Genomic DNA, 16,087 nt, shown 5'->3' on the forward strand with positions numbered 1-16,087 from the left:
TAACTATGCACATAAAATTTGGTAGTCACTGCCTCCCCGGATTGGTCCCCATTTGCTTAGGACAAGGAAGGGGGAGAAAATGAGGCATTTGGAAAAGGACCAAACCAGTCCTTTCTGTTGGTGTAGGGGGGACTTCCCCCTCAAAAGACTTCCTGTTTCTCTGGGGAAGTGGGAGAGGGCATAGCTAAGCTAGCTACCTAGATCCAGCTTCCTATGTGGGCCTGGGTCTGGGATTGCTTTGGTCTAGAATCCTGGAGCAGAAGAGAAGAGGGGGCAGCTGGGGTAAGACTCATGGGTCCCAAGGAAGGAGCTGGAGCAGGGTGTTCCTCTGAGATCCATGACTCCTGCCAAGGTCTGCTGTTGGAGAGGATTTATTACTGCTAAGTGGCCATGACAGGGCTGCAAGGAGGGGGGCCGTGGGGGGAGATACTAACGAGGCTGCAACAATCAGCCTTCTTAAGGGCTCCCTCCCCAGCGATTAAGGGCTCATTACCCACTGGGGAGACAGCCTGGGAAAGGCAGTGAGGGGAGAGGTGGCTGCAGGCAAGGGGGGGGGGATGGGGGAGGACCGTCCAGAGGGAAGCTAGCTACTGGGGAAGAAAAGACAGGAGAACTTCCAGGGACAGGCATGGAGGACAGACTTGGAGCTGAGCAGCCGGGGGTAGGGTGATGGGTTGCTGGCAGTGGTCACGGCTTCTCCAGCTGGACATCCCCAATATGGAGGCTGCCCACATCTTGGTAGGTTCCTTGGAGTCCCCTGGAGATGTCCTCATACATGGAGCAGTCATCTAGGTTCAGGCCCTGCAGGGAGGAGGAGAGATGGTGGGCATGGCGGTGTCATGGCCACAGCCCCTGTCCGTACCCCCCCCCCGCCGCCATCCGCCTCCCCTGCCCCAGTCTCTGCGTACCTCATAAAGGTTTTCATCCTCATAGTCATCTCGCACTTCCACCCCAAATTTCTCGTTCTGCCAACGCTTCTGTAGAGGATGATTGGGTGGGGTGAGCCTCAGCACGAGGTGGCAACCCTCCCTGGGTATCAGGAGGTATTTTCCCAGCAAAGGCCACATACTGGGGATGGGACATGGTTGGTCTCTCTCAGGATCCATACCTAGGTTCTTTGTGATGATCTCCATTGACTTACTATTCATGAATTGCAACAATAAATACTGTGTTGGGCAGGGTGGTTCACAGCTATAATCCCAGCCATTCAGGAGGTGGAGAGAGGAGAATCTTGGTTTAAGGCCAGTCTGGATAAAAAGCTATGGAGAAGCTGGGCCAGTGGATCACACCTGTAACCCTAGGTACTCAGGAGGCTGAGATCTGAAGATCATGATTGAAAGCCAACCCAGGCACTAAATTCCATGAGACTCATCTCCAATTAACCACCAGAAAACCGGAAGTAAGGCTATGGCTCCAGAGGTAGGGTGGTAGCCTTGAGCTGAAGAGCTCAGGGACAACATCCAGACCGAGTTCAAGTCCCACAACTAACAAAAAAGATGAGCCTGATGCTGATTGGCTCATCATACTTGTTATTGTAATTACTCAGGAGGCTGAGATCTGAGGATTGTGGTTCAAAGACAGCCCAGGCAGAAGATTCAGTGAGACTCTCAGCCCCAACAAACTACCAGAACGTCAGAAATGGGGCTGTGACTCAAAGTGGTAGAGTGCTAGCCATGAGCAAAAGAGCTCAGGAATAGCGGTCAGGCCCTAAGTTCAAACCCCATGACTGACAAGAATGAAAGAAAGAGTGGGGGAGGAGGGAGGGAGAGAAGGAAGGAAGGGAGGGAGGGAAGAAGGGAGAGGCATTGGTGGCTCATGACTACAATCCTAACTACTAAGGAGACTTAATTCTGAGGATTGAGGATCGAAGCCAGCCAGGAAAGAAAATGTGTGAGTCTTATTTCCAATTAACCAGTAAAATGCCAGGTGGAGGTGTGGCTTAAGTGGTAGAGCTTCAGCCTTAAGCAGAAAAATCCCAGCATGACCGTGAGTTCAAGCCCAGCTGACACCACACGCTCATATTCTGCTCAGATTGCAGAGGACTGGCTGGGCGATTGGGAGCTGCTGTTCCCAGGCTGCTGCTTACTGGGGTAACTCCGGTTCCTGGCGGGGGAGGGGGGCTCACCCTGAACAGCAGCAGTGTCCCTGGCACCACGGCACAGAACAACAGGATGATGCCTTCTGCGGTGATGATGCGGTTTTTGGTACCCTCTCCCATATCCAGGAAGGGCCTGGGGGGTGGCTCTGTGAGGAAACGGGGGTGCTACAGCTCAGATCCCTGGTCTGCTGCCCTCCCTGCCTCCCTCCCCTACCCCTGATCCCCCCGCAGGCTGCATCCTGCAGACATGAACCCTAGTGGCTGGATGGGAGCCCAAGGTGAACGCAGCAAAGCTGGGGACCTGCATGCTTACCACGCACACGGAGGTAGGTGCCACAGGAGTATCTGGATATCTCCTTGTCTTCCACCCTGCACTGGTATATTCCCCCATGGCTCTTGTTCACCTTAGGGATGGTCCACTCGCCCTTGGGGCCTCTGCCCAGACCCAGGAACACAGGGGGCCATGAGTAGTTGCTCTGGAGAACGAGCCACCACGTGACGTTGGCGTTGCTGCCATTGTGCAGGCAGAAGAGTCGAGCCTCCTCCCCATTGCTCACTGTTACGGAGGGGGGGCCCCCATGCACCCACAGTGCCTGGCACCCAGGGCCTGCAGATGGGAGACAGAGTGGGTCAGGAACCCTGATCGTCTAGGATTCCACTTGCAGCTTGGACCTGCAATTCCCCTCATGCCACATCTAGAAACCCTTCTCTGAAAGCCAGGTATGGGTGGCTCATGCCTGTAATACAGCTACTCAGAAAGTTGAAAGCTGAGGATCAAGCTTCGAAAGTAACCTGGGCCACTCAGTGAGATTTTTTGTTGTTGTTGTTGTGGGGCTTAAACTCAAGGCCTAAGCACTGTCCCTGAGGTTTGTCACTCAACGTTAGCACTCTACCATTTTTTTTTTTGGCCAGTCCTGGGGCTTGAACTCAGGGCCTGGGAACTGTCCTTTAGCCTTCTCAAGGCTATTGCTCTGGCACTCGAGCTGCAGCAACATTTCTGGCTTTGTCTGTGTATGCAGTCCTGGAGAGTCAAACCCAGGGCTTCGAGCATGCTAGGTGAGCACTCTACCAAGAGGTTCCGTTCCCAGACCTGCGCTATACCACTTTGTGCCAAAGCCCCACTGCCAGTTTTCTGGTGGGTCACTGGAGATAAGAGCCTCACAGATTTTCTGTCCAGGCTGGCTTCAAACCACGATTCTCAGATCCCAGCCTCCTAAGTAGCTAGGATTACAGGTGTGAACCGTCAGCCCCTGGCCCTGTGAGACTCTTAAGTCCAATGAGCTGCCAAAAAAGCCAGAAGTGGGACTGTGGCTGACGTGGTAGAGCATTAGCTTTGAGTGGAACGGTAAGGGACAGCATCCAGTATCAGCAGCAAAGAAAAAAAAAAAGCCACCTCAGTTCCTTATTTTAACTTGCAACAGTTTGTGGGGGTGCATGGGTGGGGGTGGGGAATGATGCCTCTAGGGGTCTTTGGACATCTGGTAACTTCCCAGAACTTTCTTTTCCTTTAGCTAGACCTTGAGATGATCAAACTTGACAGATTCGATTCCTTTTTCCTTCCTTCCTCTCTCCCTCTCTTTCTCTCTCTCTCCCCCTCTCTCTCCCTTCCTCCCTCCCTCCCCCCACCACCTCTCTCTCTTTGCCAGTCCTGGGCTTGAGCTCAGGGCCTGAGCCCTGTCCTTGGACTTGATCAAGGCTAGAGCTCTACCACTTGAGTCTCAGCACCACTTCCGGCTTTTTTTTTTTTCTATGAATGTGGGATGGAGAAATGGAACCTGGGTCTTCCTGTTATGCAAGCACTCTACCACTAGGCCAAACTCCCGGCCCTCTCTTCCTTTCTTTCTTCCCTCCCTCCCTCCCTCCCTCCCTCCCTCCCTCCTTTCTTTCTTTCTTTCTTTCTTTCTTTCTTTCTTTCTTTCTTTCTTTCTTTCTTTCTTTCATGGAGGTTGAACTCAGGGCGCTGTCCCTGAGCTTTTCTACTCAGCGTTAGCACTCTACCAGTTTTGGGGCCTAGTTTTCTGTTGGTTCGCTGGAGATAAGAGTCTCACAGATTTTCCTGCCTGGGCTGGCTTTGACCTGTGATCCTCGGATCTCAGCCTCCTGAGTAGCTGGGATGACAGGCGGGAGCCACCAGTGTCCGATGTGATTTCTACTCGGGCCACCCAGCTCCTCTTGGTTCCGCTTCTTTCTCCCCATCTGGGCCCTCCCTCCAGTCCTCCCCATGTCCACCCTTCAGCCACATACCCAGGCAGGCTGCGGTCAGTAAGATGGTGGCAGGTAGTGCTGTGAGGAATCCTGGACCCCCAGGCATCTTCTTGAAGTGGGTTGCTTTGTCGGGATGGTAGCAGTCTTGAGGTACTGAATTCCACCTAAGCCCCACCCCACTTCCTGCCCGCACCACCGGAGATGGGCTCCAGTGGCCCCCACTGCCCAAAGCAGCTGCAGCACCTGTGCTGACCACAATCCCCCTGAGGCAGCGCTGCTGGGGTGCAGAGGAGGTGGCTCTAAGGGCTGCCATGCCATTATTCATCTGGAAAAGAAGCCAGACTGAGCCAGAGTTCAGAGAATCTGTAGAGTGATTTTGTCCTTCCATGACTCGGGTGTGAGCAGAACTTGTCCTCTCTCTCTGTCTCTCTGTCTCTCTTTCGCTCTGGATTGGAAACAAAGATGCAGAGGGCTGTGCATTCATAGCTCTGGACAAGGCCTGGTGTGTAGTAGTAGCTCAGTGAATGCTGGTCAATATCACTCATGATGAACAAACAAGACAAGTGACCCTTAGCCAACAGCTAATGTGACAGACAAGGTTGTCACTTTTTTTTTTTTGCCAGTCCTGAAGCCTTGAACTCAGGGCCTGACCACTGGCCTTGGGGCTTTCTCAAGGCTAGAGCTCTACCACTTGAGCCACAGCATCACGTCCAGCTTTTTTCTATGTATGTGGTACCAAGGAATGGAACCCAGGTCTTGGTGCATGCTAGGCAAGCACTCTACCATGAGGCCAAACTCCTGGCCCCAGCCACTTCCTTCTGGAGCCTTGGCTTTGTGTGTGTGTGTGTGTGTGTGTGTGTGTGTGTGTGTGTGTGTGTGTGTGTGTGTGTGTATACTAGTCCTGGGACTTGAACTCAGGCCCTAAGCATTATTGCTTTGGCTCAAGGTTGTTACTCTACAGTTTGAACCCTTCTATATCCATTTCAGGCTTTTTGCTGGTTGATTAGAGATCAGAATCTTACAGACTTTCCTGCCCTGGATGGTTTATGAACCTAGATCCATAGATCTCAGCCTCCTGAGTAGCAAGGTGTGAGCTACTGGTAAGTGGAAACGTCTTCAGCCTCCATCTCAGTTGAGCCTTAGTTTCCACCCCCCCCCACCACTGTAATGTGGATACAACCTGGTTTTGTGAGGCTATTAAAATAGTAAATGTCAAGCCAGGAATAGTGGCTCACATCTGTAATCCTACTCAGGAGGCTAAGAGCTGGGGATCACAGTTCAAAGCCAGCCCAGGCACCAAAGTCTGAGACTTTTATCTCCAATTAACCACCAGAAAACCAGAAGTGGTGCTGTGGCTCAAGGGGTAGGGAAGTTGTCTTCAGCTGAAGAGCTCAAGGACAGTGCCCAGACCCAGCGTTCAAGTCCCATGACCGATGGACACACACACACACACACACACACACACACACACACACACAATTAGTATACATTTTACTAGGGTACACTAATTATACAAGCAGAATGTCATTGTAACATTTCTATGTGTATGTAATGAATCCTGATTAACCTCACCCCTTTCCACTTCCCCTTCTGAAAATATTTGCAAAAAGTTTTCCTTGTTCTATTTTTATACATGTAAATAAACCATACATATATTTGTCCTCATTCACTCTTTCTTAGCCTTCCCCCTTTGTGCTAGTGTAAAAGCTTTTTTTTTTTTCTTTTTGACAGTCCTGGGGCTTGAACTCAGCGTCTGGGCACTGTCCCCTTTTTCAATCAAGGCTTAACAATCTACCACTTGAGCCATAGCTCAACTTCCAGCTTTTTTGCTGGTTAATTGGAGGTAAGAGTCTCTTGGACTTTCTTGCCCGAGCTGACCTTGAACCTTGATCCTCAGATCTCAGCCTCCTGAGTAGGTAGGATGACAGTGATGAGCCACTGTCCCTGGCTAAAGCCTGGTTTCTAAAATAATTCTTAACTGGACGGAGGACCCTTTCCCTTTAGAGACCTCTTAAGTTCTTGCTGTGTCCCTGTGCCTCAGTTCTTGATTCCCTCCACAGGAACCATAAGGTCCAGAACTGGGAGCTGAAGGAATTCATCCCCAGCATTCCTCTTAAGGCTGGCTATTGACTGCCCCCTGGTGGCTAGCGAGGGAGAAGCTGTGGCTTGCAAGCCTGCTTATCTTGCCCAGGTGGCCTGGCTGGGTAAATCCCTCTCCAGTTTACCCAGTAGCCCTGGTGCTCCTGTCTGTGCAAAACTGAGGTGTGACACTGAGTGCTCATACCCCTGGGAAACGTTTTCATTCTTTTTTTTTTTAATTTGGGGAGGGAGGGCGGGTCATGGAGCTTGAACTCAGCCTGGGCGCTGTCCCTGAGCTCTTCAGCTCAAGACTACCAACCTACACATGAGCCTGGGCATTGTCCCTGAGCTCTTCAGCTCAAGGATGCTTTCCTACCCTTGAGCCAAGCCCCACTTCCTGTTTTCTAGAAGTTAATTGGAAATGAACCTGAACCTTGATCAAATCTCAGCCTCCTGAGTAGCTAAGATTACAAGCTTGAGCCATGCCTGGCTCATGTTTTCATTCTTTTTTTTTTGCCAGTCCTGGGCTTGAGCTCAGGGCCTGAGCACTGTCCTTGGACTTTCTCAAGGCTAGAACCGTACCACTTGAGCCTCAGCCCCACTTCCGGCTTTTTCTATATATGTGGTACCAAGGAATCAAACCCAGGTCTTCGTGCATGCTAGGCAAGCACTTTAACCAGTAGGCCAAACCCCCAGCCTCATGTTTTTATTCTTGATGGACTAAAGAAACTGGTGCCCAGAACGCCAAGAAATGTTACCGAGTCATTTTCAGGTGCTGGTAGCTCATGCCTGCAATCCTAGCTACTCAAGGTTTCTGGAATCTGAGGTCCTGAGATTTTAAATCACAGAGCACTAGTCTTGAGCTAATGTTTATGAACACGGTCCTGAGTTGAAGTCCAAGGTCCTACATACACATACATGAATAGTTTCAATTTTTCACACTTGAGACAAGGTGTGGTAGCAGGCTGCACAGGGTTACTTAGGTTCAAGCATCTCTGCCACTTCTAGTCTTGGGGAGTGCCAATTTTCCAATATAGACATGCTGATGTTTCGTAGGGTAGCAGGCACATAAAATTTGCAAGGTAACCTGGGGACCAGTAGTTTTTGTCTGTAATCCTAGCTTCTCAGGATCCCAAGATATGAAGCTGGAGGCATTACCTTCTGGAAAAGCTCAAGCAATACTGTGTAAGTACAAGTGGTTGATTGTTAGCATTAAGTTTGAAGAAGCATAGGAACCCAGGCCCTGAGAGCTCAAGGCCAGGATGAGGGAAATTTCTGTAATGTGCCTAGCAGGTTATATTCATCAAATACAATTTTTTTTTTGGCATTGTCAACCTCCAACATGGAAGAGGCAGTGGAAAGTTGCTCTACACTTGAGCTAAACCATTCCCAATCATACCTGGGGAAGTTTAAAATGCACCACACCCACATGTCTTAAATGTAGTTAAAACCAAGTGTCTACCTGGGATACTGCTTAAGGCCAGAGCTGTCCAGCAGATTGCCGAATATGCAAGAATAAGGTACAGATAGGGTCCTGTAGAACTAGGAGCATAGCTAGGCATTCAAGTGGTAGAGAGCAGTAAAAAAGCTGAGTGTCAAGGCTTTGAGCTCAAAGCTCAGGACCAGCAACAAACAATAAAACTTATTAACTGAGTATTTGCCTTGTTCATGCAAGGCAAACACCAGGCTTACGAGGAATTGGCTAGGGAAGGTCATGAACTAGAACCCTAGCACCGGGGAGGCTGAAGCAGGGCCAAGTCATAGAAGAGCCTTGAGCTGCGCTGCCCCAGCCAGCGTCTATAGTTTTGGTGCGGAGACACTGAATTCAGGGCAGACACACTCCACACCAACCTCCTGGCCTGGTTTTGAGGCAGGGCCCTGGCTTGTTGGGGCTGCAATCTTGCCCATCTCCAGGCTGCTGGGGGTGGCAGGCCACTGTGGCTAGCTACTGATGGGAGCCAGTCCATATTCACCTCTCTAAGAACTGGGACGCATATAAGTAGGGCAGGGGGTGGGGAACATGGTCACCTCCTACACACACAGCAGAAATCTCCATCAGGCCCACCCAGAGGGTAGAGGCCTGGGGGCTCCTTTCCATCCATCCAAGCATGCTACACCTCTTCCTTATTCCAGCCAGGGCCTCAACCAGGCCCAGATCCATCACAGGGCCCTCTCCAAAGCCATCTCATCCACACAGGAGTGACTTGCCAGGCATGGAGTCCCACAGCCCCCAGGGTGCTCCTCACACCAGGGGAGCCTTCCTCAGCTCTCAAAGCTGTCAATCAAGAGACCCAGACCAGGATTACGAATGAGGCAATTTATTAACCCAGCGTCCTTTGTTCTAATGCTTCTTGTTGGCAGCTGCCACCTGTGGGAAAAGGCAGAGGGGAAGGTGAATAGGACGTACGCTGGGGTGTCGCATGCCCTCACCATACCCCACCCCGCAGCCCCTCAGGGCTCCATGAAACGTAGCAGGTGTCTACGCAACAGCCTTGTGAGGTGAGGGACAAGGGCTGGCAGTCAGTTTTGACCCGAGTGACAAGATCTGCACAGAAGAGCCCCCCTTCGTTTTTATACTAAGCACTCCACAAATGGCTTGTTGAGTCCACGTGATAACACAGAGTCAGATCCACTCCCAGACTGCCTGTACCCCGTGCCTGGCAACATGAGTTAAGGAAGGAGCTGAGTTCCTCAGCTGGCTGACCCGGGACCCATCTACTGCACTTCCCTCCAACTCCAGCACACATTCCTGGTGCTCAGAGCCGTGCCCTCCTGGGGAGGGGGCGGTAGGGAGTGGGGTAGGGAGATGGCCTCACCTGTCCGGCGATTCTGTCCAGATCTCTCTGTCCCTGAGGCGTCAGCTTGCGGCCCCTGCAGAAGGGAAGATCACTGTCAGCCCCTCCCTCCCGGAGACCAGGCCAGTGCAGCCCTGAAGCTGCCCTTGGCGGGTGTGGGAGCTGACAGGGTGTCGTTTGTGCAAGCATTAGATCAAAAGCCCGAAAAATCAATTGGGAAAAGTTAACGAGCAGGCTAATGAAAGCGGACAGTCGCTAAATTACCTTCCTGCAGTCGAGGAAGTCAGCCAAAGAGAGGCCGGGTGAGGCCTGCACCATCTGCTCTCTGGATGTACCCCTGGCCACCTTTGGGCGCTAAGGGTACAGGCAGGGGCACCTCCGTAGTGGTGGGGAGACCCTGGCTCTCTACAACATACCCATCTTGGTCCTTCTCCACCATTTTCAGCCCCTCCAGGGCTTGGAGGACCCGGCGGGCCACGCTCTTGGAGCCCCGGCTGAAGTGGCTGGGCATGACGCCATTCCTCTGCCGTCCCCCGTAGATCTTGGTCATGGAGCCGACCCCAGCGCCGCCCCGGAGGTACAGGTGTCTTGCTGTGGATGCTGGCGGTGGGTGGGAGAGCATGAGGACCCTTATCAGCAGAAACAGCCTTTTCCTAGCTGGCGGTAGATGTGGGCACTCCCACCCTTCAGGAAGGAAAGGACACTACCAGCAGGCAGGACCCAGGCCCCTCAGCCCATCTGCCACAGCGGAGCAGGCTGCAACCAGGACACCCCGACCTGGCAGAGAAGTGGGCAGGGGACCCACTGCCACAAGAAGCTTAGCCCTGGAGAGCTGCAGGCATCACTAGTGTGGGGCCGTGCATCACCCACATGAGGGCACAGAAGTCTGTCATGACAGCCTCCGGCCTGCACAGCAGGCACTCCAGAGGGGTGGCGGGTGATGATGGATGGCATGCCTGAGAACAATTCTCAGGTCACCAGCCCTGGAGGAACTGCAGTACTCAGAGACCAGCCAGCACTCTGAACAACTGAGGAAACGGGATACATTTCCTCCATGGCCAGTAGCCTAGCCAAGGACAGGCAGTGTTGTGTCCACTCACCAGGTGAGCAGCTCTCTCCCCCTGGCAGCACTGCCCCTGCCAGGACCAGCACCCAGACACTAGGAAGGCAGGAGACCTTGGTCTCACCGAAAAGGAAGCCAAGCAGAGCAGTGAGAAGGGGGTTAAATTCCAACACTGCTCATCAGTACTGGGCACTAACCAAGCTCTAATGGTTCCCAGACCAAGTGGCAGCAATGAAAAGTGCCCATTCTTTCCTGCACCTGCCCTGTCCATGCTGAGGTCTCATGACTATGTCTTCTTTTCCATTCCCTCCCCACCCCAGACCCAGGTCCCAGTGCTTTAGAGGTATAGTTCTGTGCACAAAAATGCAGAGGGGACCCTAGCTGGAACAGAGGGCCAACAAACCAAGATGCTCCCCCCCCCCATTCCAGGAAGCTGCCCAGGAGCAGCTGCTTGCTCCTGCCAGGCTGAGGGGATGGGAGAATCACCCCATGCCAACCATTGGAACCCCAACCATTTGTGGTACTGAGGGAAACCATGGCATCTCAGGTACAAGGGGACTCTTGTGAGACAATGATGAGGATCTGTCAAGTGTCAGTGGACAGGGCTCAACTAGACGGAATCTCGCTGGGTTCTAGAACAAAAGGCAGCAAAGATCTGCAGAAGGCAAGACAGGAAGTGTTCACCGGGTCTATTACAACCACAAATGCAGCCAGTGCCTGTGCCTTGTGCTGTGAACTGGGTGCAGTCAAGACCAACAAAAATGACCACAACAGAGTGATCCTGGGCTCAACGCAAACCGCTTAGAAGCATATCCGCTCATGCAGGAAAGCCCATGTAGAAGGTGACCAACGGGCCCATCCCTATCATCCTTGCCTTCTTAAATTTTGCAGTGTGAGTGGTTGTGTCCAGTATCAAGACTGTGGACATAAACATTACTCAACTTCCCAATACCAAATGCTATCTGGATCCAAGCAATCCTAATTGGGGTTCAGACTGCCTATATATCATACCACCCAGCAGGAAAAGTAGGACTCCAAACACTGTACTTGGGCTTTCTCAAGGCTAGAGCCCTACCACTTGAGCCACAGCACCACTTCCAGCCTTTTTCATGTATGTGGTACCAAGGAATCGAACCTGGGTCTTTGTGGATGCTAGGCAAGCACTCTACCAGTAGGCCAAACACCTGGCCCAGGACTCTCCTATTCTTAAGCAGGCACGGTGACTTTTCAAACTCCAGAGAGCAGAGGCTGTGGGTCAATCATAGCAGCCCCCATGTCCTATCTAAGCGGCACCACAATAGATACACTGAAAATACACAATGCTTCATGTTCTGAAGGGCTGGGCCACTTGTTTATAGAATCTTGAAATGTCCAGAAAGGTGACCCCCTAGGCACCGTGTAGTCAGCAAATTCATTGAATTATGTCAAGATTTAAGACAAGGATATGGACCACTCAAAACCCGAACCACTCAGAAACCAGAGACAAATAGACAAGCGACTTCCGTAACACTCAACACATACAAACTTAAATATCCCTTAGTGTGTGTGGTAAGAATAAAAACAGACAGATCAAGTTAAGAATACAAATGAGATTTTGCTTATGTAAAAAACCATTTTCAGGCTGGGAGTGTGGTTGAGTGGGAGGGTGTGTGCCTAGCACAAATACCTTGGTTCGATTCCTTGGTACCACGTACAATAGCCCAAGGACAGTGCTCAGGCCCTGTGTGCAAGGCTCAGGACTGCCCCCCCCCAAAAGCAGGAAGTGGAGGTGTGGTTCCAACAGTAGAGCACCAGCCTTGAGCAAGAAAGGTCAGGAACAGTACTCAGGCCCTGAGTTCAAGCCGCAAGCCTCTCACACACACATTTTAAGCAAAATAGAAACACCAACTTGTGCAGACTTTAAAACTGTTTAAAGTGTTGCCACAAGAAGGTGTCTTCCCTTTCTCATTGCTGATTTGATACGGTGGTGACACAGAGATCTTAGTTGGGGAAGGGGTGTGCCAGAGTAAGAAGAGGCTCTGAGCCCTTCACTCCCAGCCACATATCAAGTTCCTCACCAGCTCGTGTGTAGAACCAGTTCTCATCGTAGGGCGCAAGCTCTTTGTGCTTGGCCAATTTGACAGTGTCAACCCATTCAGGGACTTTCAGCTTCCCGGACCTAGAAACAAGACAATGCACCAGTCACAAATCTCCTTCCCTCTAACCCCACCATAGCTGAAAAGGAACTGGAAAGATTCTAGGACAGGACGAGCAGTCAATACAAATAACCTAATGTTTCATCCAGACATGGCAGACCTCATGCTGGGCGCGGGTTCCTGGGGTGGCAGGAAACAAATACTGCCTCAATTTCCCCCCTGCCACTCCATTCACGTTTTTTTTGTTTGCTGCTCTTGGGGCTTGAACTCAGGGCCTGGACACTGTCCTCGGCTCTACCAATCGAACCACAACACCAATCCTGGCTTGTGCATATGGTCCCGAGGAATCGAACCCAGAGCTTCAAGCATGCTAGGCAAGCACTCCACCACTAAGCCACCTTCCCCACAAGGCCACGCTTCCGGCCCCTCACTTACTTTTTGAGGAAGGCTGCCAGAGCTCGGACGAACTCCTGCTGGTTAACGTCTTTTACAGTAACTCCGGGCATCTGCGAGAGAAGGGCAGGCAAGCACGTGAGCGCAGGCCTCGGTGGGGGTGACCCATATGGGGGTCCCGGTCAAAGCTAGCCCCTGCTCCTCCGTGGCCCGGATCGGAGCCTCCCGTCACCTCCCCAGGCCGCCTCGAGTCCGGCGGCTCTCCCTGAGCGATCCGGCGCTCACGGTCCCCGTGGGTCGCACCAGCCTGGCGCGGCTCCTCCGCCTCCCCACACGCGGTGGGCAAACCCATCCCAGGAGCGCAGCCGAGGTCCGTGATCAGAGCTGAGCCCCTCGGGGCTCCCGCCCCGCGCCGGCCGGGCATGTCCGGGCCTGGCGCTCGCACGTGGCCGCAGCCCCAGGGGGCGGGGCGGCCCGCGCGGGGAGCCCCGAAGAGCTCAGGCACGCGCCCCGGGTCCGGGTGGTCCCTGCCCGCCTTCCCGCACCGAACCCGACTCGGAGCGCCCGCTTACCGTGCGGCCTCGGCGCTGCCAGCCAGGGGAAAGGGAACGACGGGGTTTCCCGGGCGCACAAGTCGGGCGTCAAATCTCGCGAGAGCGCTGAATGCTCGCGAGAGCGCAGGGAGGGGTGGTTTTTATAGCCACGGGCCCCGCCCCTACCAGGGCTCGTCCAGGCGGGAGGGCCCGTGAGGACGGGTGGAGAGGCGGAGGGGGCGGCACGGGGGGCGGGCGCTGTGCTTCCTTCCCACCCTTCGTCCGGGAGGGGCTCAACCGGGACCCGGGAGTGAGGCTTGGTCTGCTTCCGTAGTTGTCAGGGACAAGGATGAGGTCGAATGGCGGAAAAGGAGGGACGTCCAGCCTTTACAGGCAGCTCTTTTTCCGGGTGGGAGAGGTGTGTGTTCGCGTGGGGTGGGTTTTGCCGAGCCGGAAGTGGGGCTAGTAAGGGCGGAACTGTGATGGGCAAAAAAGAACTATGGGTACTCTTTTTTTTTCCTTGGGTCACTGCCAGCCTCGCGAGAGCTGGAAAAGCCGGAAGACCCGCCCTTGAAAGGGCGGAAATTGCTTCATTTGATTAGAGTGGGAGGAAGCAGATAGGAAAAGGCTCTGGGGATGAGGAGGAGGATAGGGGCGGGACGATCGCCTGTAACTCAGGTCCGTAATCTGTTTAGGAGGCAGAGACCTGAGGATCAAGGTTCGAAGCCAGCCTGGGCAGGAAAGAAAAACCAGAAGTGGAGGCCGGGAGCTTGGCCGGGAGTGCTCTCCTAGCATACACCAAGACCCGGGTTCCGTTCCTCGGTACCACATCCATAGAAAGAGCCGGGAGTGGTGTGGCTCAAGTGGGAGAGTGCTAGACAAGCAACAGAAGTCAAAAAGGACAGTGCACAGACCTCCACCCATAACTGGCACCAAAATAATAATTTTTGGATAAGGTCTGGCTCCTAGTGCTGGACTCTAGTTCAGTCCTAAGGCTCATCTTGCACCTTTGTCTGCCCTGCTTACCTGTGGAGCATTAATCCACCCATTTGCAACCTTCTTAGTTAGATCTTGCTTAGTTCCATTAAAAAAAAAAAAAGATGTCAGGAGTTTGTCCTAGTGGTAGAGTGCTTGCCTAGGATGCATGAAGACCGAGGTTCGATTCCTCGGTACCACATACATAGAAAAAGCCAGAAGTGGTGCTGAGGCTCAAGTGGTAGAGCTCTGGCCTTGAGAAAGTCCAAGGACAGTGCTCAGGCCCCGAGCTCAAGCCCAGGACTGGTAAAAAAAAAAAAAAAAAAAAAAAAAGACACGGAGATCCACATCACTTGCCTATTTTAAATGACTACCCCCCCAATAGGTGCGCCATGTATTAATTCTAGCAATAGAAGTTTTGAATGCCTGCAGGTACTGGTTAATATTTGGACGTTTATCACGTGGCTAGTCTTGTATACCCACATGACTTCATTCGATATTTATTAGCTCCACAGTTAATGACTGATTCTTGTGGCCCAATAAAATTGGGTTAACTTGTCAAAAATATATATACAAATGTATATAGCTATTTTCTGAAGTTGAAAAGACTGTTTGAAAATATTAGAATAAATATATTTCCACATTGAACTACTGTGTATGAAGATGTAATTTATAAGCATGTTATAATGCTAATATAAAAAAATAAAACAAAGAGGGGCTAGGAGTTTGGCCTAGTGGTAAAGTGCTTGCCTAACATGCATGAAGACCTAGGTTCGATTCTTCAGTACCACATACATAGAAAAAGCCAGAAATGGTGCTGTGGCCCAAGTGGAAGAGTTCTAGCCTTGAGAAAGCCCAAGGACAACACTCAAGGCCTAAGTTCAAGCCCTGGAGTGGCAAAAACTATCAATAAGGAAACAGGGGTGCAGAATGACTTTGGCTGAGCCAGAAACAAGTGTGTAAGCCTAGCCTGGTTTAGGTGGCCTTGGACTTAGAAGTGTGATCAGGAATGGACCAAGTTCATGAAGGGTTGAAGGAAAGAGAAAAATGGATTCTCAAAGGACAGAATATGAAATGTATTTCTGAAATAAAAACTAGGTGGCGTGGGGAGGACTCTTATGAAGACTGGGAGGAACAAGTATAATGTTTTATATTTGGAAATGTGTTATTTTTTGCAGTTCCAAGAGAAGTACAAAAAGAAAGCTTAGAAGGGGAGGATTTATTCCTCTATTAGGCTAGGGCAACACCTCTCTCACTTTGCATGGCAAGTGGGCAGGGGAGGTTGGCTGAAATCTGAGGGCTGATCAGAGGCCAGGAACCTTCTGACACAGGAAGAGTGCTGATCTCAGGCAGCAGTGTGGAAGCATGGGAATTTTATTTTTTATTTTTTGCTAGTTCTGGGGCTTGAACTCAGGGCTTGGGCCTGAGCCTCTCTGTGCTCAAGGCTAGAGCTCTACCACTTGAGCCACAGCACTTCTGGCTTTTTCTGTTTATGTAGTAGTGAGGAATTGAACTCAGGGCTTCATGCTTGCTAGGTAAGCACTCTTACCACTGAAGCACATCCCCAGCCCAGCATGGGAAATTATCTGCCCTGTTCTCAAGGCTGACTTCTGCAGGTCAGCCCCACTCTCACGAGCCCTACTAGATGGTCCAAATGAGCTGAAAGATAAATTGACCTAGTTAGAGGTGGAAAGCTTTGCCAAGCCTGGCTCTAAGGAGGAGGTGGACTCCAGAGAAGTAAGAAGGCCTGCCCTGTGTCCCCATCATTTTCCTCTTTCCTCCTTTTTTGTTTTTCATGCCATACTGTACCC

At 51.9% G+C, this 16,087-nt stretch overlaps 1 protein-coding gene across 1 annotated transcript; it reads right to left on the reverse strand.

Moving 5' to 3' along the window:
• Positions 1–366: 366 nt before the first annotated feature.
• Positions 367–13,421, reverse strand: LOC150043783 (B-cell antigen receptor complex-associated protein alpha chain-like). The gene is made up of 10 exons (XM_090322522.1): positions 13,341–13,421; positions 12,811–12,881; positions 12,298–12,398; positions 9,594–9,777; positions 9,199–9,253; positions 4,343–4,628; positions 2,412–2,705; positions 2,126–2,244; positions 909–977; positions 367–801 (listed from the first exon to the last, which is right to left on the reverse strand). The coding sequence occupies exons 2-10, from the start codon at positions 12,879–12,881 to the stop codon at positions 688–690; spliced, it is 1,293 nt and encodes a 430-aa protein (XP_090178648.1). The 5' UTR covers positions 13,341–13,421; the 3' UTR covers positions 367–687.
• Between the last annotated feature and the right edge of the window lie 2,666 nt (positions 13,422–16,087).

The sequence above is a fragment of the Megascapheus bottae genome, chromosome 31 (genome assembly GCF_031878675.1).
Source record: "Megascapheus bottae isolate mThoBot1 chromosome 31, mThoBot2.hap1, whole genome shotgun sequence".
Lineage (NCBI taxonomy): Eukaryota > Metazoa > Chordata > Mammalia > Rodentia > Geomyidae > Megascapheus > Megascapheus bottae.